At 43.1% G+C, this 24,925-nt stretch overlaps 3 protein-coding genes and 2 long non-coding RNA genes across 6 annotated transcripts; 3 read left to right on the top strand and 2 right to left on the bottom strand.

The window, feature by feature from the left end:
* Positions 1 to 313: 313 nt before the first annotated feature.
* LOC112936409 (uncharacterized) lies at positions 314 to 9,335 on the bottom strand. Its single transcript, XR_003238524.2, has 2 exons — positions 8,923 to 9,335; positions 314 to 810 (listed from the first exon to the last, which is right to left on the bottom strand). It is a non-coding gene; the product is annotated as an uncharacterized lncRNA (long non-coding RNA).
* Positions 9,336 to 10,334: 999 nt separating this feature from the next.
* On the bottom strand, positions 10,335 to 11,944 carry LOC112936372 (uncharacterized). 2 transcript variants are annotated; one of them, XR_010734896.1, is made up of 2 exons: positions 11,461 to 11,944; positions 10,335 to 10,718 (listed from the first exon to the last, which is right to left on the bottom strand). It is a non-coding gene; the product is annotated as an uncharacterized lncRNA (long non-coding RNA). The 2 variants fall into 2 exon arrangements; XR_003238467.2 differs by lacking the exon at positions 10,335 to 10,718 and adding an exon at positions 11,158 to 11,305.
* A 3,926-nt stretch (positions 11,945 to 15,870) lies between these two features.
* LOC107278011 (uncharacterized protein OsI_030282) lies at positions 15,871 to 16,659 on the top strand. The gene has a single exon (XM_015755780.3). The coding sequence runs from the start codon at positions 15,940 to 15,942 to the stop codon at positions 16,342 to 16,344; it is 405 nt and encodes a 134-aa protein (XP_015611266.1). The 5' UTR covers positions 15,871 to 15,939; the 3' UTR covers positions 16,345 to 16,659.
* Positions 16,660 to 17,881: 1,222 nt separating this feature from the next.
* Positions 17,882 to 18,673, top strand: LOC4347012 (uncharacterized protein OsI_030282). The gene has a single exon (XM_015755781.3). It carries the CDS (start codon positions 17,945 to 17,947, stop codon positions 18,347 to 18,349), a length of 405 nt encoding a protein of 134 aa, XP_015611267.1. The 5' UTR covers positions 17,882 to 17,944; the 3' UTR covers positions 18,350 to 18,673.
* A 4,412-nt stretch (positions 18,674 to 23,085) lies between these two features.
* Positions 23,086 to 23,814, top strand: LOC107278179 (uncharacterized protein OsI_031781). The gene has a single exon (XM_015755398.3). The coding sequence runs from the start codon at positions 23,176 to 23,178 to the stop codon at positions 23,578 to 23,580; it is 405 nt and encodes a 134-aa protein (XP_015610884.1). The 5' UTR covers positions 23,086 to 23,175; the 3' UTR covers positions 23,581 to 23,814.
* Positions 23,815 to 24,925: the final 1,111 nt, after the last annotated feature.

Raw genomic sequence — 24,925 nt, 5'->3', positions numbered from 1 at the left:
CTATTTTATCTTTGCTTTCAGTTAATTGGAAAATTAACGATTTTTGACTAAATGTTCGTTTTGCTGGGTATGTGGATAACCCCTTGCACGTAACTCTATCCTTAGTATAATGTAATTATGATGTTCCTACTTCCTAGGGCACCGATGGTTGAGCTGGCAGAGGTAAACAATCACCCGTTACTAAATCGTACCGTAGATCGATACTAATTTGTATAGTGTAATATTTCCTCCTTTTTTTTTTCGGACAGCATTTTTTTCACATTCCATCTGCTACTGGCAGCATGCTTAACAAATTTTTTCACATGCCTCTACATTATTCACCGAATTTTTTTTGTATAATAATTATTAACAAATGAATTAAATATCCAGTAAAATCATAGAGTAGAATTACAAGAATAGGATGGACGCTAAGTAAAAAAGAGCGTCTCAGACAAGGACGCTGTAAGGTACCACGTCCATCTGGTGCAGTTGCTCGCCTCTGATTGGTTGCTACGATAATCAATACAGGAAAAAAAAAAGGAGAATAAAAAAAAGTAAAACGAGAAGAGGAATCAGTCGCGCGTGCCGCGTACGTGGGAGCCTCGTTCTCTAGTTGATGGGTGGCGCTGTGGCCTTCGTCCATGCCAAGAGGGCTTCGCTCGCCGCACCTCATCGAATCGACGAGTAGGAGGAGGTGCGGACGATGACGGCGAGGAGATCCACCGTCCACGTGGTAGCAACACCAAACTGATGGCGATGGCGATCACTCAGGTTGGAGTTGGATCGCACCAGACTGTGGACGTCATCTGCAAGAGCGTCCAGATCTAGACGCTTTTTTTATCAAGACGTCCACACCCGGATGCTATTGTAGTCAGCGTCCAGACCATTTTTCTAATTCCAGACTATATATCTAATTTATGTGTTAATAATTATTATATTAAAAAGATCGTTACTATTCACCTACGACCAATCGTTTCTGTAATATATTTTTTTTTGCTGTGTGATACGAGAGAGATGTAGATGTATTTACAGAATTTTTATTCCAAATGAGACGCTCATTACAATATAACGCCCCACATACACACACAAACTAATCACACCAAAAAAAAAAACATACGCACAAACAAACCACACACAAAAAAAAAAGAAGCACACGCGCAAACAAACCGCACACAAACAAATGTCCCAAAAAAAAAAGCACACGCACAAACAAACCAAAAAAAAAAAGGCACACGCGCAAACAAACCACGCACAAACAAATGTAAAAAAAAAAGAAAAGAAAAAAAAGCACACGCTCACTCTGAAGTCGGTACACACATGGCAGTGGTGACAATCACGTCACTTGTTCCCGAAGCACCGGTCGACGACAATGTGCTCGATGAAGCACTCGGCGAGGCCGAGGGGGTGCAGGAAGTACTCGCCGAAACACAGCTGCGCACCCCTCACAAGGCACCCTTGGCAGGTGTCGTCGCAGCCCAGCGGGTCTTGTGCCTGCAGCTCCTCGTGCAGATGCACCAGGGCTGCAGTCAGGTTGCCTGCGACTCCAGCCGGCGCCGCGGCAGTATGTGCATCGCAAGAAAGGACGAGAAGTAGTACAAGGACACAGGTAGCGAGACGCGAACCCATGGATATGAGAACGAGATGCTTCCTCTACTACTTGTGTGGTCTTTCTCTTCTTTCTTTCTTTTTGTGCACTGTGCGCAGTAACTAGGCAGCCAGTGGGCACTATTTATATAGTGCAAGCAAAGCAAGCCGACAGCCCGACCGCTGGGTGGGCAGGAACAACATATCTAACGCTGGTGAAAGTACGCCCCACGCTAGGAATCGATATCTAGCAATTTCTTCTGCTTAATTTCATAGTTACATTCTCTCTCTATTTTTTTTTATTTTCCATTTTTCCCCAAGAGGCAGGCCGGCAGAGCTGTGCCCGATTAGGCCGGTGGGTAGATCCAATCATCCAAAGCTAGCTAGTAGACTCCAGTAGCTTGACTCAGATCCATGGCCCTAGTACATCGGGTGTTTGACCGTAATTTGGAGTATTAAACTACTATTTACAAAACTTATTATACATATAGAGGCTAATTTGCGAGACGAATCTATTAACTCTAATTAATCCATGATTAGCACACATTTAGTGTAGCACTATAATATCAAATCATAGACTAATTAGGCTTGATAGATTCATCTTGCAAAATTAGCCTCCATCTGTGTAATTAGTTTTGTGATTATTATATGTTTAATACTACAAATTACAGTCCAAACATACATTCAAATGTGACAGGGACAAGTCAAATATTCACAAGCCGGCAGGTTTGCCAGCTTCTGATTGGGCCACTTGCACTTTTAACATTTGATGAGATAAATCAAGGATTTACCAGTGGTAAAAAAAAGATAAAAAACTTGCCAAGGACATGTGCGCTGCATCGGATTTTCTGAGAAATTATAAAGTACTTTTTCAAGTTTTCACCTAAGATCATCTACCTGTTAATTATAAGCCATAACAAAATTTAAATTTCAAAAGTTGATTTTGAAGTTTTTTTTTATTGTGATCATTTTCTATCATCGGTTTTAGAACCATAAACAATAGATATAAGACTTTTAAAAGATAATTTTTCACGCTTATTTTTTCTTGCTTAATATGTCAAATTGACACGTTATAAAAAAAAATATGGTTCAAAACTTCAAATCATGTCCATTGTTTTGTTTAAACACTAGATAAGGCTAAAAATATATGTTGTGTCCATTTCCTCATATGGACCTATAATCCCACATGTCGGTAGGGTGGTGGCAGAACCACCACCATCACCATTACTATAGATGTGCTACATGGTATAGTTAAAAGAAACAATAATCATTTAAAAGTGCATATAAAAAACATTTTAATTTATGAATTCGCACTCTATGAAACATGTTTTAAAAAAATGAAGCATATATTTTATCTTATTTGATTAATGTAATTACCTTTTTTTAACAAGCGTATATTATATCATATATTATAAATGTACGTCTTTTATAGGATTTTTTAAGGGAATTGAACTTATTCTTTATAAAAGATATACACAGTAATTTCTTTTGATCCAAATATACTTTATGTAGTATGCACCAGGTAAAAATAGCGAGCGCGCCTTCTAGTTTTGTTTAGTCCGTGAATAATATCCCACCCTAAATATCTACTCCTATATTCCTAGAGAGGTACTCCAGCGACCAGCCTGTAAGCCTGCCACGCAGCTGCTAGTACCTCTAATGTTGCACTGTTCATAGTTTTAGTACAAAGTAGTACTACTCCTACATGCTTTTACTCAACCATCGGTTTTGCCCTCTCCACAGATGCAGACTCTTTGACTGTTGCATAACTCCATACTCCATAAAAGGGGTCCACCATCGGTTGGACCAATCATTAGTGATACAAGCGGACCAATCATTAGTGATAAGAGGCAAACTGTTGGTTTGTAGCTTGGGCCATTTGTCAGTGAGATATAAAATACTGCAATGCATGTTACTGGGTGTTTGCATTTTGTAAAAGAGCCATTCTCTTCCTTTTAAGTAGTGTAATAATATGTTGGTCTTATAAACATTGAGATTTGTTTACCTGTAAATTAGGGGATCTGCCAATGAGGTATTTGGGCTTTCCAATTGATAAAGAAATACTTCTGAACAAAGATTGGAAGAAGCCTGAGGAAACAATTGAAAAAAAAAGTTGGTTGCTGGCAAGGAAATCTTCAGTCAATTGGAGGGAGGGTGAGTTTAATTAATGCTTGTCTTAGTAATACTCCTTTGTACATGTTATCCTTCTTTAGGGTGCCTATTGGGGTTAGAGAGAACGGATCTTTATAGGAGGTTCTTATGGCAGGATGATCAGGGTATTAGGAAGTATCATTTGGTTAATTGGAATACGGTTTGTTCTCCCAGGGAGACAGGGCGTTTGGGCATTTTGGACTTAGAAATCATGAACATTGCTTTGCTGGGGAAATGGCTCTGGAACCTTGAAAATTCTGAAGGTTTATGGCAGCAGATGTATCAGACAAAAGTATTTATCCAAAAACATTTTGGCTGCTGCAAAAACAAAATCTGGGGCCTCCCATTTTTGGCAAGGGGTGATGGAGGTTAGAAAAAGTTTCTTCAATTTTTGTTCCAAGAGACCAGGAAATGGAGATAACATCCTTTTTTGGGAAGATAACTGGTTAGGAGGAAAACCTTTGGCAGAACAATTTCCTTTTTTTGTATAGAGTAACTCAGAACCAATTCATTACTTTGGCAAAAGTTAAAAAAAAAAGGGTGGGGTTGCATGACTTTCAGAAGAAATGTGATTGGAGATGCACTTGCTGACTGGAACAAAGTTAAGTCTTCTTGTGATGAGATAACTCTGAACAATCAAAGAGATGTGACAGTTTGGACTCTGGCAAAGAAATGGAATGTTTAGTGTTAAATCCTTTTATAGAGCTCTAAAGTTGCAGGGGACTGTTTCCATGATTGGGAGTTCACACAAATTTTTTTTTTGGAAAATTAAAGTCCCCTTGAAGTGAGGATTTTTCTGTGGTTGCTGCTTAAAGAGAATGTTTTAACAAAAGATAATTTGATAAAAAGGGGTTGGAGGAAGGGTAATGATCTGTGTCAGTTTTGTGAACAGAAAGAAACAATTCAACATTTATTTTTTGACTGTCCTCTGGTGAGATTCACCTGGACTGTTGTGATTTGTGCTTTTGGTATGAACCAGATTAAAGACATGAGACATATGTTAAGTTCCTGGATTCAACCTTGTGACAAATTACAAAACAACTAATGCTAGTTGGTGTGGCAGCTGTACTTTGGGCCACTTGGAAAGCAAGAAATGGCTTGTTTTGATCAAAGGCCTGTGCACTGAGGTCTAGCTGGCTTTCGTTTGTCTTTGTTTCTTTTGTGAGCACCTAGGGGTTCTATCCTTCTGGTTCTAAGACTCTGTTTTTGTAAGAACTTCTGCGTTTCTTTAATGAAAATTGGAGGGTTCTGCCCTTTGCTCAAAAAAAAAAAAACATTGAGATTTGAAACGATTGCATCTCACGCGTATAACGTGTAGAGCTTGTAATCTGTGTATTCTATTATGTTTTCAACTGTTAGAGGAACAAACGAGTCTAAAACTGAACATATTTGAACAATTTATCATATAACAAACTTAGTATCCTGTTTGGAATATAATAACATTGGAACACAAATATTTGAGTTTGTACATGGGTCGCATGACATATTATGTCTGTTATGTGTCACAAATATTTGAGAGTTTGCACGTGGGACCCATATGCCAGTTTCACACAAAATAACAAAAAATAGTGGGACCCACGTGGGACCCACATGTCATCCTTACATGTCTCTTCTCTCTATCTCCCCACTGCACTGCAGTCTGCAAGGAGAAGGCGGGAGTGGCGGTGCGCGAAACCAACGCCGAAGCGGCAGAAATCTGCCGCCGACACCGATCTCCACAGCGGAGGTGTGCATCCTCCTCAAACCCGTCACCATCAGCGGTGGTGGGGAAGGGGGGGGGGGGGAGCAAGTGGGGAACCAGGAGCTCGCCCTCCGCCACCCATGGCGAGGTCGCCGTCGAGGTCGGAGGGTGGCGCAGAGGACGGTGGAACCGGGGGCGGGGGCCGCGGTGGTGAGGTGCGCGCCCTCCTCCTCGAACCCGTCGCCGTCGCCGTCGTCTTCGATGACGGAGACGACGGCGGGAGAGGAAGCAAAGGGAGCCGGGCGGAAAGGACACGCGAGCGGCGGCAAGCCGGAGAGCAACAGGCGATTGTGGTGGCGCTTATCCCACGCTTGTCCCATAGCCCTCGCTCGTTGCACGAGTTCCTCTCGCAGATGCGGTACACGGCAAGGACAAGGAGATCGACGACGCGCGTCAGAGTCCGTTAGATCAGATTCGCACGAGGCCATTGATCCATCCTTTGCTTTGCTCCTTGTGCGTTGCTTAGCAGTAACACAGGGCAAGCGGAAAACGTAGTACTACTATCCTAAGGTGGCTCGCAAGGCTTTGGAGACTGAGGAAGAGCTGGGCAACGGCCGAGCGCGACCTCTGCGCCACCGCCCCGCCAGCTTTGCGCGCCATCGCTCCGGCCTTCTCCTTGCAGACTACAGTGCAGGGGGGAGAGAAATGAGATAGAGAGAAGAGAGAGGAGTAAGGATGACATGTGGAGCCCACATGGGTCTGACCATTTTTTTTTATTATTTTGTGTGTGAAACTGACATCTGGGTTCCACGGGTTTTATTTTTTTAATCAAATTTCCACGTCCATGCCCCGTGGGACAAAGACCTAGTCAAAGGAGCGCGCCACGTCAGCCAAAACCAGGCACAATACTGCCGAGGGATCTCGTTTGCACGGTTTTATAAGTTGAAGGATGTGTTGTACTCGGTTTTGTACTCAGCGACAAATTTCGGACTCGGCGACAAATTGAGAGACCTAAGATGAACTTATTCCCTCTCACTTCTCTCTTTTTCTCTATGTGTGGCCGGACTGCCGGAGGCACGGCGAGGCGGAGGGTGCGCGACCGCTCGCCGCTAGGGTTTGGGGCAAGTTGGGCGATAGGGATGAGGAGGAAGGAGGAAGGGATGAGGGAGTGATTCTCAGGTTGCTTGTTTCTTCACCGATTCTCAGGTATGGGTCGTTTGTGGGATTGGATCCCTTGCTGGTATGATGAGATAATTGAAATGTTTCAGTTTGTGGAGAGTTTGTGGTAGTTGTATGTCCTCAATTAGTCTTAGATGTACAAAAGAAAAAATATTCTAATTTCTAGATTGTGCAAGTTTAAGCAATATCTCGTGCAACTTCACTTATTTAGTTGTAAGTTTTTTGGGACTAAAAATTTGATGTTCTTTGTCACGCTATCAGCATGAAAGGCGGTAGCCCGGCCAACTTAGATTTAAGGTTTTGATCTTATCTTTGCATTTTCGCTGTTGATTAATGTTTTATGTAAAAACTCCAATCCATGTCTTGTGGGGAGTGTGGGCTAATTGAAACCATGGGAACATGCCTTTTCTTCCTTTTTTTTTTTGGACTTTTAAGTCTGTGTGAATTAGTCTGTACTCTGTGAAGTTGTGCACGGTTTTGAAACCTATCAGTCTGAACTTTAAGCGCTCTGTATCTCTAACACAGTCCAGTGCTTTTGAAATCTCTGTGTGCGTGCACTTTTTTTGTTATGCTATGAGATGAATACAAAGTTGTTTTGACGGGGATAAAGTTGTGTTTGGTAGACTGTACATATACTAGCAATTTTTACTGGGAATGAACACCTTTTTGTACATAAAAGTTGGAGACTATTTTTGTGATTCTGGAAGAGTTGAACACTATTTATCTCGATTTTCTTCTGTATATGCAGCTTTTATCCAATATGCAATGGCATGAACCAACTAATACTGGGAATCAAGCTGGTGATATATTGCAAGTGCTAGTAGGTTTTATTATGCTTGCCTAAAAGAAGTTAGTACTGGACATATTAATAAACAAACGGATGGCCCGGATATATGAGGAGACGCCACTCAGCAGATGGATGGGAACGAACGTAATGATTTGCTGTTGCCCTGTAGCAGCAAGGAAGAAGCCACGTCTTGACAGGAGAAAGAATAGGTTTACTATGATAAGTATGTGATCTCACCCATCTAAGCTAATACAGCATTTGTATTTGAATTTGCATTTGTAGGATGATGGATCTGTTGGTTCTGAACTTCTCTTTGCGGATTCAGAACAATGGTAATTTTCCTTTCCAATTCTTCATATCAGGAAGTCCATAAAAAGGAAGAAGGGACAACAAACATGTGTACAAAAAGATAATAAAGGTTTTGTTGAATGTATCCTTTTTTTTTTTACTGTTAGCCACCTATACTTGCATCATATGGAAAGTGCAACTTATTGTTACTTTGTTTTTTATTTAACTCAATCAATCTAGATGTATTTATATGCTTATATAGACCATGCTTTTATGAATTTGGAAGAGTAGGACACTATTATTTTTTTTATCACTTTGCCTCTCTTGCTGTTGCTTCCATCCGATTTGCAATGGCATGAAATGGCTTGTACTGGAAAATTATGATACGTGAGTATGTAGCAAGTGTTACTAGGCCGTGTGCCTGAAAAAAATGCTAGGACTAGACAAATTGATAAGGAAAGTCCATGTGTATCTGTGATTCTGTGTATGCGATCTAACCCTCAGTATGCGTTGAATTCTGTGCGGTTCAGAGAACATGTTTTTCTTTTCGATTAAGTGCATTTATATGTTAGTTGCAGTATTGGCTCAGTACGGGATTGCTTGTGATGTAAACATTGAAAATCTAGAGCTAGCATAATAAAAACACACATCTTTGTTTTTCTATTTGTGTAGCGGTGATCGGGTTTTTCTTAGTTTTTCACATTACCTAATCCATTCCAACAAATGGGATTCTTTCTTGTGCGTTTCAGCTATTTGCACCCTGCAGCCCAAAAGCAATCCTTATTATTTTGTGATTTTTAAAGTATGGGACTAATAGTTGCCTCATATATAGCAAAGTTGCATTCCCTAATTGTTGTAGTTGCCATTTTAAAATCATGTGCAACTTCAATTATAAATTTGTGCAATGCAACTTGAGTTATAACTTTTTTTTTGTACACTACAACTATTGATTTCCTAATATAAGTTTTTGTTGTTCTGTCTGGCAAACCAGGCTGAAACATATGTTACAGTTCCTACCTAGTACTAGGTGGTATGCCCCAACCCCCCACCCCCCAACAAAATACTAGATTGAACTTTCCAAAATTTTCCCCAATCTGTTCAACTCAGAAAAAAGGAGATTGGGATAAACAAGATTGAAATTCCAAAAATCCACACCTCAGAAACCCTAATTCGAATAAATTCCCAAATTGAAGAACCCTAATTCGGCTGGAGAACCCTAATAAGCCCCAAAACCCGAATCAAGAAATTTGAGCTTCGGGTTTCTGAAACTTACCAGACTTGAAGCTCTCCGGCGTCCTCGGGGTCGCGCCGGTTCACCACCGCTCGCGCCGTCTTGGAGCTTCCCCACCGTCGCCGCCTCACCGGAGACGGGAAGCATCGGCTTGGGCTGCCACTTTTGGCACCTCCCCCCCTCCCCCGTCGGCTCGGTGCTTTGCCGGACCGCCGATGGCTTGGCGCCGTCTTCGGGTGCGCCCCCCAGCCAGTGAAGCTGGAGCCGCTCGGCGCTTGCCGCCAGCCACTCACTCGCGTCGCCGGGAGAGGGGTCGGGGAGAGAAGGGGATTAGGGTGTTCCCCCTCAGCAGCCGCGCCGCCGTGCGAGATTCCCTTCGCCGGATCGCCACACACCGCCGCCTACGACCCCGCCGCCGCTCTCGCCCCTCTGGCTCGCCGGAGAAGAGGAGGATTAGGTTTACCCCTTCCCCGTCGGCGACTTTTACCAGAACAGGAACAATCTGAGCCGTCCATCATTCGGACGACTCGGATTCTCTCCGCATCGGGCCGGCTCCACTGACGGGCCACGCGGCTTCTGGGCCGCGGAAGCCACCTGGGCCCTGCTCAGCCAGCACGTGCGCCCACTCCACTAACAAGAAGATTAATGGAGGTAAGATTTCGCACGCTGCCTCTCCATCTATCTTCTATCTACCTACCCTATACTTAAATAAGTTGTTTCACTCATTCTTTCATTCCTCGTGGAACGGTATAGATCATCTCTGTGTAAATCCAACGCTCAGGATCGTCCCTCTCAACCGCGCCCTCCTCTCCGCCCCCTTTCTCTCGCTCTCACGCGCCGCCGCCCCTCCCCAACTGCGCGCCCCTTCCCAACCCTAATCACTCCCTTTCACACGCTGTTGTCTCTCTTTAAGATTTCGCACGCTGTCTCTCCTTAAGAAGTTTAATAGTAAAGCCCACTACTAGCTCCAAATCATCTATAACCAATGTAATAGCCAATTTATACAATAATTGCTTGCTATACTAATAATACTTGGTCCCACCTGTCATACACACACTACGTCTTGGAGTCCGTGCTGCAGTTGGTTACAGATCTGTAGCCCGCTGCTCCTCTCTCTCTCTTCCTTTATCTCTTTAAAACTAGCCACCTTTGTCGCGCGTTGCGCGACTCTGTATTCCTATATAAAAGCCTCTCTATACAACCTGTAATTTATGATATGAGATTCTATGTGGTAGGATCAACAGGCTTTTGGTTTCCATATTTCATATCATCGAAAGATATTGGTGGGTCGGACGTGGTAAACAATTGTCACTTTGTCAGCACTGTGTAATTGGCGGCGGCGTTGTAGTTGTCATTGGTGTCAGTGAATCGGCGCGGGACACTCATAATCGAGGAGCAAATACTGCCATTGAATGTGAAGTCTCAAATTACAGCATGAGAAGAGAATGAAGAAGTGTAAACAAAGACATGGCATCAACTTGTGCAGATTGGGTCCCTTTGATTCAAAGGAATTACATAGGATTGAAATTCTATAGGAAATTTTCCTATGTAGCCATTTGATTCAAAGGATTGAAGTTTTCCAAATCCCACAAAATTCCTATGGAATGGCTTGTTGCATATAGGTTTTGGAGGAAACTTAGCAAGAGATCCAACCTCTTGGTAAAAATCTTTTGAGTCTATCTCTCTCATCCGATTCCTATGTTTTTCCTGTGGTCCAATCAAACGATCATTTCTGTGTTTTGCAATCCTCTGTTTTACACTTACATTCCTATCAGAATACTATGATTTATTGGTGGTCAGCAGAACTGAGCCATTACATATGCACATCTGATTTCAACCTGTTATGTACAAAATGTTATAATCAGAAATCAGGTTTTAGGAAATTCTATTTTGTAGTCTGCTAGCAAAAGCTATGGTTAGATGGGAATTATAGAAAAATATGTACAGGTCAAGTATCCCAGTGTAATTCAATCTAGAGTCTAAAAGAATCTGTCTTTGAACAATTAGGCCCATAAAAAACTTGCTGAGTTAGCGCGCATAGAAAAAACTACAAAAAAATTGAGGAATCAATAGTGAATTCTACTTTCCCATAAGAACAAAACCTCCTATTCATAAGTGAATAGAGATTAAGTAATGGCATTGCTCTTAGTTTTAGAAAATTAACAGTATTCTTTAACGGGCTGATGAGCGATGGAATTCCACTATACTGAGTAATAACCAAAGCATTTGTTGGATCTGCATATATGAAAACAAAACAATATGTTTCCAGGTTACAGATTTCACCAAGGCCAAACTGAATAAGTCTTCTATTAGGTTTTGCCCATTGAAAGCCAGGAGGTTTTACAACATAACAGTGGATGTTTCTGGATATTAAATTCAAACAACTAAGTAACTGACCATTATGGTTCCATAATTCAAATCAACACTGCCAGTTGTATTTGAGCAGCACAGAGTTCAACGTATTTGGGAGAACGGACATGTGAAGCAACAACAACTTATCAATCTCATAGCAGGAGCAGAGCTATACATTCAGCCCAAATACTGGAGTAGCAAGCAGGAGGAAAGATCGGGTGAACTCACATGGAGTCGGCCTCGAGCACCTTGATGAAAGCTTTACCACGGTCGGCTCGGACGGCTGGGTGTCCTCACCTGCATCCATGCTGCCATTGCTCTGGGATGTGCCATAGAGCTTTGAAGCTGGCTTTCTTGGAGCTTTGAAGCTGGCTTTCTGAAGGGAGACGAGGAGAGGAGTAGGAGGAGGAAGCGGCGGCAACGTGGGGCTAGGGGTGGAGGAAAGGGACGAGGAGGTGCAGGCGGCGCGACGGTACCGGTGGGGACTAGGAGGAAGAGGCGGTGGCGGGGGGCTGGAGGTGGAGGGCAGGGACGAGGAGGAGGAAGCGGCGCCAGTGGCGGGGTCTAGGAAGAGGTGATAGTGGAGAGCAGGCGACGGCACGGCGGGGAAGAGGTGGCAGTGGGCAGGCGGCGGCGGCGGTGACGACGAGGAGATGAGGCGCGAGGGCGATTCGGCTTCGGGAGCGGATGCGGCGCGAGCGTGACAACTGACAAGGAGAAGACGACACAAAGGGGAATCGCGATTTCATCGTAGGGACGTGGAAGGACCTCTCTGCAAAAAGGAGTTTCTCAGAGTATCACGAGGAGGTTACACCAAGTGAAGGATCGAACGGCTCATGTTGTCTCGAGGGGAAATCGGACGGTCCATATATTTTAGATGACGTGGCCCAACCAGATTGCAAGAAACTTTAGTTCTTTCAATACTTTAGATATGTTTATAGCTGGCTTATAGCCTGCTATTGTACCTGCTCTAACATCTTCTTCTGCTGCTCCTCTCTCTCTTCCTTTATCTCTTTTAAATATGTTTATAGCTGGCTTATAGCCTGCTATTGTACCTGCTCTAACATCTTCTCATCTTCGATCTGTTCAGGTGTGGATCGTGTCTAAACAAAACAATTTTATTTGACCTACGCTGGTCCGTCCATTGACATATTAACTCCGCCGTCGCCCTCCCGGCCTAAGAGGCAAGGTAGAAAATACGATGAGGTGGAAGTCACTGATATATGGCTTATAGCCTGCTATTGTACCTGCTCTAACATCTTCTCATCTTCGATCTGTTCAGGTGTGGGTCGTGTCTAAACAAAACAATTTTATTTGACCTACACTGGTCCGTCCATTGACATATTAACTCCGCCGTCGCCCTCCCGGCCTAAGAGGCAAGGTAGAAAATACGATGAGGTGGAAGTCACTGATATATGGGTCCCACTTGCTAGCTCTAAGGAAGAAGATGCTGGCTCAGTGAGTCAAACCGAACCGAAAGAGTTGACTTGCACCGGTTTTCTAAAATTTTTTTAGACTTTTAAATTAGGAACAGCTTAGCTCTCAAATAATCCAATCTGGAATTCACTTCTATGGAGATTTGAACTCAGGACCTTGGGTGCTACTCAGGTCACTGCAACCACTAGGCTACATGTTCTTTCACAACTGATTTTTTAAAATGGTGGTGTTATACCGGTTTTGCGATGAGAGAGACTATTCAATCAGCCTCAAGAGATGAGGGAGGAGAAATAGACTTATCCCACGCGTAAATACGGGCCGACCCGGTTCTCGGCCGCCTTGGTAGGCTTGGGCCGGCCGAAATGAGAAATTCTTAACACCCGGTGATTTAATAATTCCTTTAATCATTTACATAATTTTACTTGCTAATTTCTTTTGAACCGTTAAAATTGCTGGAAAAATTATGATCAATTATTTGATCACTCATAAAATTATTTCTAGTTAAATGGAACCAATGAGAAGTTTAGCTAGAAAGAAATTAATGATATGATATTAGATTTTACCAACGTTAATATGATTTCATATCAAGATTAATAAGATCATTATTTCCTTGAGTTATTTAATTTATTTCTAGTTGAATTGAACCTTGTAACTATCATTAGTTGAATATCCCTTGTAACTACCATTAGTTGAATATAGTGGCTTATCCGTAGTTTTGCTCCATAGGTGTGGATAGATCTGGTGTGGAGGGTGGTTTGCCGGGTTGCCGTCGAGTTTAAAAGGCAAATACATGATGAACTAATTGTGTTATTCATGGATGGTTTGCTTTATCTATTTATTACCGATATATTTCTATGTGATAAGTGATTGCTTACGTTCAAATTATTGTTCATGCTATTTAGGTTTCGAGTTCATCTTATGTTTACGATGTTATTCTTATTTTAATATTCTATGCTTGACATGGATGTGCAATATGATTTTCAATTTAGTTCTTTGTTTTCGGTTTTAATTATTCATGTTCCATGTGAGTCATGGATGTGCTATCTGATTTTCTATTCATGTCCCTGTGGGTAAGCGCCGATCACGTTTACTCGGCTTTGCCAGAATGTATTCACTATTGTCTGGAATAGAAACTAATATTTCAATTCATGCCTATCCAAGATGGGAACTACTATTTTTCTTAGCATGCGCCCAGCCTCCATCCCCCTCCTGTGAGTGAAAAGAAACAGAGACACAGCAAAGGAAAAAGGGAATAGAAAGACGTAAGACAGACAGAGCAGAGAAGGATCGAGAGTAACAGAAAGAAAATAGAAATAAAGGAAAAGGAAAAGAAAAATAGGACTATTCCTACCTGTGCGCCATCTTCCCTCTAAAAAGTCTATTCGATCTCCTCTACTTCCATGTTCAAGCCCAGACATTAATCCTTCTATAGAAGTCTAGCTGACCTCTATTTCTTTCTAGGCCAGAGAAATTAATTTCTCGGTAAAAGTCTATCGAAGTTCCCTATATTTTCTGACCAGGCCCAAGACTTCAATCCTCTGTACAATCCTCCATGTTTAGACAAAGTTCATATCAGGTCCCTCTACTACCCCTTAGGGAAAAGTCTGTACTTACCCCAACAATTTTCTCAGCCCAACCCGAAGGACCAATTCCCACGAGTCCGCACACGCCAACCATCAGTAAAGGTCTACTGCTACATCGCCGACATTGGTAGACGACCGGACACGTACCGAGTATCAACGGTTATTTATGTAATAAATGTCGTGCAATCAATTCTACTCATTCCATTCTCTCCATTTGTAAGAGCACCAGGGGGAAAAAAATAATCCGGTGCCATCTAACATTTCTAGTTCAAAATGTCGATCCTTGGCACTTGGCGGAACTTTTTTTTTTCCATGAAATCCTTTGAATGATTCTTTAAACAAAAGTATGGAGTAAAAATATCTTATGTAAGAAATAACATAAACCGGACCAGCTTGCGTGCATCAACGCTTCGATATATGCACACATATAAGACTGTTGTTGGGCGACTGTTATTTGCCGAGATTCCATGTAAAATAACCATAGGACTTGTGACGAGACCTTTCGGTTTGCCCAAAACCTCCATGTTAAATATCCCGCTTCCTAGGCATCTTGCATTTAGATAGGTTGCAAACCGCCTTGAATCAATAGCACAACTGCGCTAGCCTCCTTGTTTCAGCCGCTGGACCTATTCAAAGAGTTAGCCAAAGAAATATTTATGTACGTAGCTCCCTATTCGGCGTGCCCTTCAGTAAAGCGGGCATGATTTTTTCATCCGAATTCTTTTTAGGACTTACGACAACCCGCCATGTCTTTTTTTCCGCCATAAGTACCATATGAGCGGCTAAAACTAGAACAAGAGCATCATACCCGGCGCTGTCCAAGTGCAAAGCACTTCCTATCTCAAATACGATTGCTTCGTCGTAACCCTTAGCGAGTAACGTGGCATATTCACCATAGATGTCCTCGACATTTACTTCTCCTTTGCTCTATACGCTCTAAGGTTGCCTTTTTGGCATCCGGAGAAAAAAATCCCTCGTTCGCCGCGCGCACGCTTCTCGAACTGTTAAACGGTGTGTTTTTCGCAAGACAATTCGATACAAAAGTTGGTTAAAAAATCCTACTAATCCATTTTTAAGGTATAAAATAATTAACACTCAACTAATCATACGCTGATGACTCACCCTTTTTTGCGTATATTCTCTTTTCCCCTCCTCACAAACACACCCTAAGTAACATTGGCGAAGTTTGATGCCTAGGAACCTGAATGATATGTTTATAGCTTCACATGCTATTGGAACTTTAGTGACCGTTGCGTAGACTCGTATAAGAATCGCTGATGACCTTGTCGAATTTGTTGCCAAAGTGGTTCTTACCTTTGTTTTTCTTTGACAACACCCCTCGACACGTCGTTCATGCTCATTCGCGTACCTATTGCCAACCGGACAATGGGTAATATGCCATTAACATCTTGCGTACATATAAATTTCATATCGGGGTTGTGGAAGTCCAGATTTGGATCCTGCAGGCTCAGTCAAGACAAGGGATAGCATGCACTACGGACCGAACACTTGGCACACATGCATGCAACCAATCAATTTTGGACCACAAAGCTCTCTTGGCCTTAGGTTATCATGGTACGTGTTTCCCTATTTAAAGCCCCGATGATCCCTACAAACTCACACAGCAAATCCACGCGCATTAGCAACATCTTCCAACATTGAAAGATCCCTGTCCAGTTCATTAGCAATGGCCAAAGCCGTCGCCCTACTCCTTGCAGCCATCGCGGCATCGGCCGTGTTAGTGCAAGTGGAATGCGACGCCCCCGTCGAGAAGAGCTTCAACAAGGCCCTCCTCGCCCCTGTCGATAAGCGCTTGGATGAGGCAGCTCAGGCCATCAACGAGGCCGCCGACTCCGTTGTGGCTGCTGCCCCACCAGCAAAAAAGGATGAAGTTGAAGCTGCCACGTGGAAGCGGAGAATCTTCGCCATAACTGCTCTCGGGATGGCCCAAGGAGATGAGAAGAAAGTTGCTGCAACTTCACTTGCCTACAAGAAAGCAGCTAAAGCTGTCCTCGATGCCGCCCCAGCTGACAAGTTTAAGTTGATGGATGAATCCTTCAAAGTGGCTGTTATGCAGGTAATCGCATCATGAGCCACACGCCAACCATCAATAAAGGTCTACTACTACATCGCCGACATTGGTAGACGACTGGACACGTACCGAGTATCAACGGTTATTTATGTAATAAATGTCGTGCAACTCATTCCATTCTCTCCATTTGTAAGAGCACCAGGGGGGAAAAAAATAATCCGGTGCCATCTAACATTTCTAGTTCAAAATGTCGATCCTTGGCACTTGGCGGAACTTTTTTTTTCCATGAAATCCTTTGAATGATTCTTTAAACAAAAGTATGGAGTAAAAATGTCTTATGTAAGAAATAACATAATCCGGACCAGCTTGCGTTCATCAACGCTTCGATATATGCACACATATAAGACTGTTGTTGGGCGACTGTTATTTGCCGAGATTCCATGTAAAATAACCATAGGACTTGTGACGAGACCTTTCGGTTTGCCCAAAACCTTCATGTTAAATATCCCGCTTCCTAGGCATCTTGCATTTAGATAGGTTGCAAACCGCCTTGAATCAATAGCACAACTGCGCTAGCCTCCTTGTTTCAGCCGCTGGACCTATTCAAAGAGTTAGCCAAAGAAATATTTATGTACGTAGCTCCCTATTCGGCGTGCCCTTTCAGTAAAACGGGCATGATTTTTTCATCCGAATTCTTTTTAGGACTTACGACAACCCGCCATGTCTTTTTTCCCGCCATAAGTACCATATGAGCGGCTAAAACTAGAACAAGAGCATCATACCCGGCGCTGTCCAAGTGCAAAGCACTTCCTATCTCAAATACGACTGCTTCGTCGTAACCCTTAGCGAGTAACGTGGCATATTCACCATAGATGTCCACGACATTTACTTCTCCTTTGCTATATACGCTCTAAGGCTGCCTTTTTGGCATCCGGAGAAAAAAATCCCTTGTTCGCCACGCGCACGCTTCTCGAACTGCTAAACGGTGTGTTTTTCGCAAGACAATTCAACACAAAAGTTGGTTAAAAAATCCTACTAATCCATTTTTCAGGTATAAAATAATTAACACTCAACTAATCATACGGTGATGACTCACCTTTTTTGCGTATATTCTCTTTTCCCCTCCTCACAAACACACCCTAAGTAACATTAGCGAAGTTTGATGCCTAGGAACCTGAATGATATGTTTATAGCTTCACATGCTATTGGAACTTTAGTGACCGTTGCGTAGACTCATATAAGAATCGCTGATGACCTTGTCGAATTTGTTGCCAAAGTGGTTCTTACCTTTGTTTTTCTTTGACAACACCCCTCGACACGTCGTTCATGCTCATTCGCGTACCTATTGCCAACCGGACAATGTGTTATAAGCCATTAACATCTTGCGTACATATAAATTTCATATCGGGGTTGTGGAAGTCCAGATTTGGATCCTGCAGGCTCAGTCAAGACAAGAGATAGCATGCACTGCGGACCGAACACTTGGCACACATGCATGCAACCAATCAATTTTGGACCATGAAGCTCTCTTGGCCTTTGGTTATCATGGTACATGTTTCCCTATTTAAAGCCCCGATGATCCCTACAAACTCACACAGCAAATCCGCACGCTGTAGCAACATCTTCCAACATTGAAAGATCCCTGTCCAGTTCATTAGCAATGGCCAAAGCCGTCGCCCTACTCCTTGCAGCCATCGCGGCATCGGCCGTGTTAGTGCAAGTGGAATGCGACGCCCCCGTCGAGAAGAGCTTCAACAAGGCCCTCCTCGCCCCTGTCGATAAGCGCTTGGATGAGGCAGCTCAGGCCATCAACGAGGCCGCCGACTCCGTTGTGGCTGCTGCCCCACCAGCAAAAAAGGATGAAGTTGAAGCTGCCACGTGGAAGCGGAGAATCTTCGCCATAACTGCTCTCGGGATGGCCCAAGGAGATGAGAAGAAAGTTGCTGCAACTTCACTTGCCTACAAGAAAGCAGCTAAAGCTGTCCTCGATGCCGCCCCAGCTGACAAGTTTAAGTTGATGGATGAATCCTTCAAAGTGGCTGTTATGCAGGTAATCGCATCATGAGCCACACGCCAACCATCAATAAAGGTCTACTACTACATCGCCGACATTGGTAGACGACCGGACACGTACCGAGTATCAACGGTTATTTATGTAATAAATGTCGTGCAATCAATTCTACTCATTCCATTCTCTCCATTTGTAAGAGCACCAGGGGGAAAAAAATAATCCGGTGCCATCTAACATTTCTAGTTCAAAATGTCGATCCTTGGCACTTGGCGGAACTTTTTTTTTTCCATGAAATCCTTTGAATGATTCTTTAAACAAAAGTATGGAGTAAAAATATCTTATGTAAGAAATAACATAAACCGGACCAGCTTGCGTGCATCAACGCTTCGATATATGCACACATATAAGACTGTTGTTGGGCGACTGTTATTTGCCGAGATTCCATGTAAAATAACCATAGGACTTGTGACGAGACCTTTCGGTTTGCCCAAAACCTCCATGTTAAATATCCCGCTTCCTAGGCATCTTGCATTTAGATAGGTTGCAAACCGCCTTGAATCAATAGCACAACTGCGCTAGCCTCCTTGTTTCAGCCGCTGGACCTATTCAAAGAGTTAGCCAAAGAAATATTTATGTACGTAGCTCCCTATTCGGCGTGCCCTTCAGTAAAACGGGCATGATTTTTTCATCCGAATTCTTTTTAGGACTTACGACAACCCGCCATGTCTTTTTTTCCGCCATAAGTACCATATGAGCGGCTAAAACTAGAACAAGAGCATCATACCCGGCGCTGTCCAAGTGCAAAGCACTTCCTATCTCAAATACGACTGCTTCGTCGTAACCCTTAGCGAGTAACGTGGCATATTCACCATAGATGTCCTCGACATTTACTTCTCCTTTGCTCTATGTCACGCCCGGAAATTCACTAGTAATTTCCGAACTTATTTGTGCATAAAATCCTCGTCCAGGAATCAGCCGAGGTACACAAACTGACAATTTAATATACAAATCCATCATAATAACTAAACCGATATATACTTACTTAAGAGGCACTTAGTCCTCACCATGAAGAAAACTGCAGCGGAAAATAAAATCTAGCGAAGCTCCGGCTCCACTCCCACAGGCAGCTCAACTGGGGTATAAGCCAAACGTCTTCTCCTTCTGGATCCTTTTTCTTCAACTGAGGTTGATTGATTATTGCAAGAATGAGCATATGACATACTCAACAAGCCACACAGCAAATATGCAAGTGCACAAGGATTCCAAAGGATGGCATAATATAGGCTCATTTGCAAAAGCAGCATTTAGCAAAGATTTAAGATAAGTAAAACAGTAGAGTAATTAATCATCAATCTTAATCAACACTGAACAGCACACCCATGCTGCTCAGGCCCAACCATCCTGAACAACCATTCCCGGCTGTACAGATCTAACTCCAAACCAGGAGCTAAGCAAATCATTACCAGTTATAACCATCAATAATTATTGTGAGAGGTGTGAGACTAATCATGAAAAACATTGCTCAACTCGCCCATAACCGCGGGCACGGCTATTCGAATAGATTAAACTCTGGCCAGAGGTGTACCACTGTACCCACAAGACACAACCCCACATCATGTCACCATGTGCCTCAGTACCACCACGGTACCTCGGAAAGGAGTTGTGACAATACCCCTTGCACAACATAACCCATTACAGCGCACCTTTCCTGGATCATAATCACTCCCTTATAAAACAAGGCATGGACTCCCCAGCGACCCCCGTGGACTTCTCGCCAGTTCTCAGTCTGGCGCACTATAATGAATCACGCTATACAAAAGATAAAGCCGTTGCCCATGCTGGCTTGTGGTTGGCACGGTAAATGTTTCACAACAGTAGCTCGCGAACCGGTCCTTAATTGCCATGAGCACGACCTTCAAAACCATATGCTCACAACCCACCATTAATCATATTTTAATTACCAATTAATTATCATAACACGATTAACCATCGTGAGCTACCATTAAATATAACCATGAATAATAATGTAGTATATATGATTCATCCCATTAGTGAGCTAATGTTTCTAAGCATTGCTAAGCAATTATATATATAACATTTAGCTGAACCAAACCAATACATAAGGTTCAAGCTAATCAATTTATTACCCAAGGTATCAAGGAATAGGGCATTCAATGCAAATTGGCCTTAACAAAGGAATAGGTTCACACCACCCGGTGACATTCGAAAATAAATGCACAGTTGAAATAAATAGAGAATTTAAATATAGGATCAACATGCTCAAAGGATTGTGTTTAGGATCTGTGTGACTTGCCTTGCAATAATCGGTCTTCAATTAATCTTCTTGATCACTTCCGACGCACTCGCGAACCTTCGCAACGACGGAAACAACAAGCTAACACGCAAAACGAAGTAAAAGACTAATAAAAACCAAATAAACAATACATATAAAGTAAACAAACACGTAGATCATAATTTTAGATGAATTATGAGACTTGAACAGCCTCATTCTGACTTCAAATGAATTTATTATGAGTTTTACAAGATTAAATCTAATTAAAGCCCATTTAAAAAGAATTAAATAAATTTAATTCAATTTATGGACAATTTTAATATGTATATCTTTATTTTATACAACTTTTGCAACTTGAACCACATTAAACTGAGTTACGATGATTTAGTTATGATTTTCAGAAGATTTAATCTATTAGGAAAAAAAAAAAGAAAGGATGATGACGTCAGCATGACGTCACCCAAGGCAGCCACAGGTCGGCCGACTCGGACGGCGACCTCGCCGGAGCTAGGGACCTTGGCCGGGTGATTGGAGGACACCTACGCGTAGAGGACGACGAGGCGAACCCAACGGTACTCACCACAACGTCTACCGATGACCGACGACGGCCGGCGACGAAGAGGACGGTGGCGGCGGTTCGGGTTGACGGCGACGGCGGAGCTCCGGTGGTCGGCGGCGAAGAGGGACAGGCGGCCGAGGTTCTCCTCACCACGGTGCACCTAACGGCGGCGGCGGCAAGCGGCGGCGACGGCGCAAACGGCGGCGCGACGCGGCTGAAGACGGCCGGCGGCGGCGGCGGGCTAAAAGGCGGCGGCGCGGCGGCTAGGAGGCACGGGAGACCACGGGAGAGGGGGCAAACGAAAGAGGGCGACGAGGTGGTCCTATATATAGCATTGGATTGAAGAGATCGGACTCCAAACGAGAGAAATCGATCCAAGAAAATCAAAACTCGGTTTTGGAGATAAACTCGAAAACGAGTTTGATTCGGATAGGATACTCAACGGATTGCTCCGTTTCTTGAGGGGAAAGATAGAGGAGAACGAGAGGATCAAAACCCCTCAATCAATCGGACACGAGGAGACCGGATTGGGGTGGATTTGGAGGCGGAAGGCGGCTCGGTCGGGCTCGGCATGGCAGCCGGCCGGAGGTTGAAGAGAGGTCCGACATGTGGGCCCCACATGTCGGCGGCTGGAGGAGGAGAGGGCGGGCGGCTCGGCTGGGCCGGCTTGGGCCGCGCGGGAGAGAGAGAGAGTTGGGCCGAATTCGGCCCAACGGCTTAGGAAGGGGTTTTTTGAACTTTCTTCAATTAAAATAATTTGTGAAATGTTGTTTCATTTATTAAAAATACTTCCCTTGCTCAAATAATTCCCAGAAAATTCTAGAAAATAGAGGAACAAGCAAAGTATTTAATAAAATTTTATCTAGCTCAATTTTATATTGAGATTTAGCAAATTAAAATTAGATCTTCTCTTTTAAGCTTTTAAAATTATTTCTAATAATTCCTTTTAAACAACAATTTATAATTTAAGGATTTTAAACAAGAAAAACTCTTAACAATTATAATTAGATCATTATTGATCAAATAATTACTGAAATGTTCTTTGTATCATTTAGGAATTGAGCTCCGAAAAATCCGAGAAAATTCCAGAGAGTATAATTAATCATGGAGAATTTAATAAAAATTAAATCCATCCATGCTTTAAATTTAGGAAATTTTATTTCCCACAATTAACTTCACTTGCAAATTATTGAACATTTCATATAAATTCTATTAATAATTTATTAAATAATTTATAAATCCTAAGACGAAAATCAGGGTGTGACACTCTATACGCTCTAAGGCTGCCTTTTTGGCATCCGGAGAAAAAAATCCCTCGTTCGCCGCGCGCACGCTTCTCGAACTGCTAAACGGTGTGTTTTTCGCAAGACAATTCGATACAAAAGTTGGTTAAAAAATCCTACTAATCCATTTTTAAGGTATAAAATAATTAACACTCAACTAATCATACGCTGATGACTCACCCTTTTTTGCGTATATTCTCTTTTCCCCTCCTCACAAACACACCGTAAGTAACATTGGCGAAGTTTGATGCCTAGGAACCTGAATGATATGTTTATAGCTTCACATGCTATTGGAACTTTAGTGACCGTTGCGTAGACTCGTATAAGAATCGCTGATGACCTTGTCGAATTTGTTGCCAAAGTGGTTCTTACCTTTGTTTTTCTTTGACAACACCCCTCGACACGTCGTTCATGCTCATTCGCGTACCTATTGCCAACCGGACAATGGGTTTTCTGCCCTTAACATCTTGCGTACATATAAATTTCATATCGGGGTTGTGGAAGTCCAGATTTGGATCTTGCAGGCTCAGTCAAGACAAAGGATAGCATGCACTACGGACCGAACACTTGGCACACATGCATGCAACCAATCAATTTTGGACCATGAAGCTCTCTTGGCCTTAGGTTATCATGGTACGTGTTTCCCTATTTAAAGCCCCGATGATCCCTACAAACTCACACAGCAAATCCGCGCGCAGTAGCAACATCTTCCAACATTGAAAGATCCCTGTCCAGTTCATTAGCAATGGCCAAAGCCGTCGCCCTACTCCTTGCAGCCATCGCGGCATCGGCCGTGTTAGTGCAAGTGGAATGCGACGCCCCCGTCGAGAAGAGCTTCAACAAGGCCCTCCTCGCCCCTGTCGATAAGCGCTTGGATGAGGCAACTCAGGCCATCAACGAGGCCGCCGACTCCGTTGTGGCTGCTGCCCCACCAGCAAAAAAGGATGAAGTTGAAGCTGCCACGTGGAAGCGGAGAATGTTCGCCTTTGCTGCTCTCGGGATGGCCCAAGGAGATGAGAAGAAAGTTGCTGCAACTTCACTTGCCTACAAGAAAGCAGCTAAAGCTGTCCTCGATGCAGCCCCAGCTGACAAGTTTAAGTTGATGGATGAATCCTTCAAAGTGGCTGCTATGGAGGTAATCGCATCATGAGCCACACGCCAACCTTCAATAAAGGTCTACTGCTACACCGCCGACATTGGTAGACGACCGGACATGTACCGAGTATCAACGGTTATTTATGTAATAAATGTCGTGCAATCAATTCTACTCATTCCATTCTCTCCATTTGTAAGAGCACCAGGTGGAAAAAAAATAATCCGGTGCCATCTAACATTTCTAGTTCAAAATGTCGATCCTTGGCACTTGGCGGAACTTTTTTTTTTCCATGAAATCCTTTGAATGATTCTTTAAACAAAAGTATGGAGTAAAAATATCTTATGTAAGAAATAACATAAACCGGACCAGCTTGCGTGCATCAACGCTTCGATATATGCACACATATAAGACTGTTGTTGGGCGGCTGTTATTTGCCGAGATTCCATGTAAAATAACCATAGGACTTGTGACGAGATCTTTCGGTTTGCCCAAAACCTCCATGTCAAATATCCCGCTTCCTAGGCATCTTGCATTTAGATAGGTTGCAAACCGCCTTGAATCAAAAGCACAACTGTGCTAGCCTCCTTGTTTCAGCCGCTGGACCTATTCAAAGAGTTAGCCAAAGAAATATTTATGTACGTAGCTCCCTATTCGGCGTGCCCTTCAGTAAAACGGGCATGAATTTTTCATCCGAATTCTTTTTAGGACTTACGACAACCCGCCATGTCTTTTTTTCCGCCATAAGTACCATATGAGCGGCTAAAACTAGAACAAGAGCATCATACCCGGCGCCGTCCAAGTGCAAAGCACTTCCTATCTCAAATACGACTGCTTCGTCGTAACCCTTAGCGAGTAACGTGGCATATTCACCATCGATGTCCTCGACATTTACTTCTCCTTTGCTATATACGCTCTAAGGCTGCGTTTTTGGCATCCGGAGAAAAAAAATCCCTCGTTCGCCGCGCGCACGCTTCTCGAACTGCTAAACGGTGTGTTTTTCGCAAGACAATTCGGTACAAAAGTTGGTTAAAATATCCTACTAATCAATTTTTAAGGTATAAAATAATTAACACTCAACTAATCATACGCTGATGACTCACCCTTTTTTGCGTATATTCTCTTTTCCCCTCCTCACAAACACACCGTAAGTAACATTGGCGAAGTTTGATGCCTAGGAACCTGAATGATATGTTTATAGCTTCACATGCTATTGGAACTTTAGTGACCGTTGCGTAGACTCGTATAAGAATCGCTGATGACCTTGTCGAATTTGTTGCCAAAGTGGTTCTTACCTTTGTTTTTCTTTGACAACACCCCTCGACACGTCGTTCATGCTCATTCGCGTACCTATTGCCAACCGGACAATGGGTTTTCTGCCCTTAACATCTTGCGTACATAT

The sequence above is a fragment of the Oryza sativa genome, chromosome 9 (assembly GCF_034140825.1).
Source record: "Oryza sativa Japonica Group chromosome 9, ASM3414082v1".
Classification (NCBI taxonomy): Eukaryota; Viridiplantae; Streptophyta; class Magnoliopsida; order Poales; family Poaceae; genus Oryza; species Oryza sativa.
The sequence above is the reverse complement of the archived record's forward strand: the minus strand, read 5'-3'. Positions and strand labels throughout refer to the sequence as shown.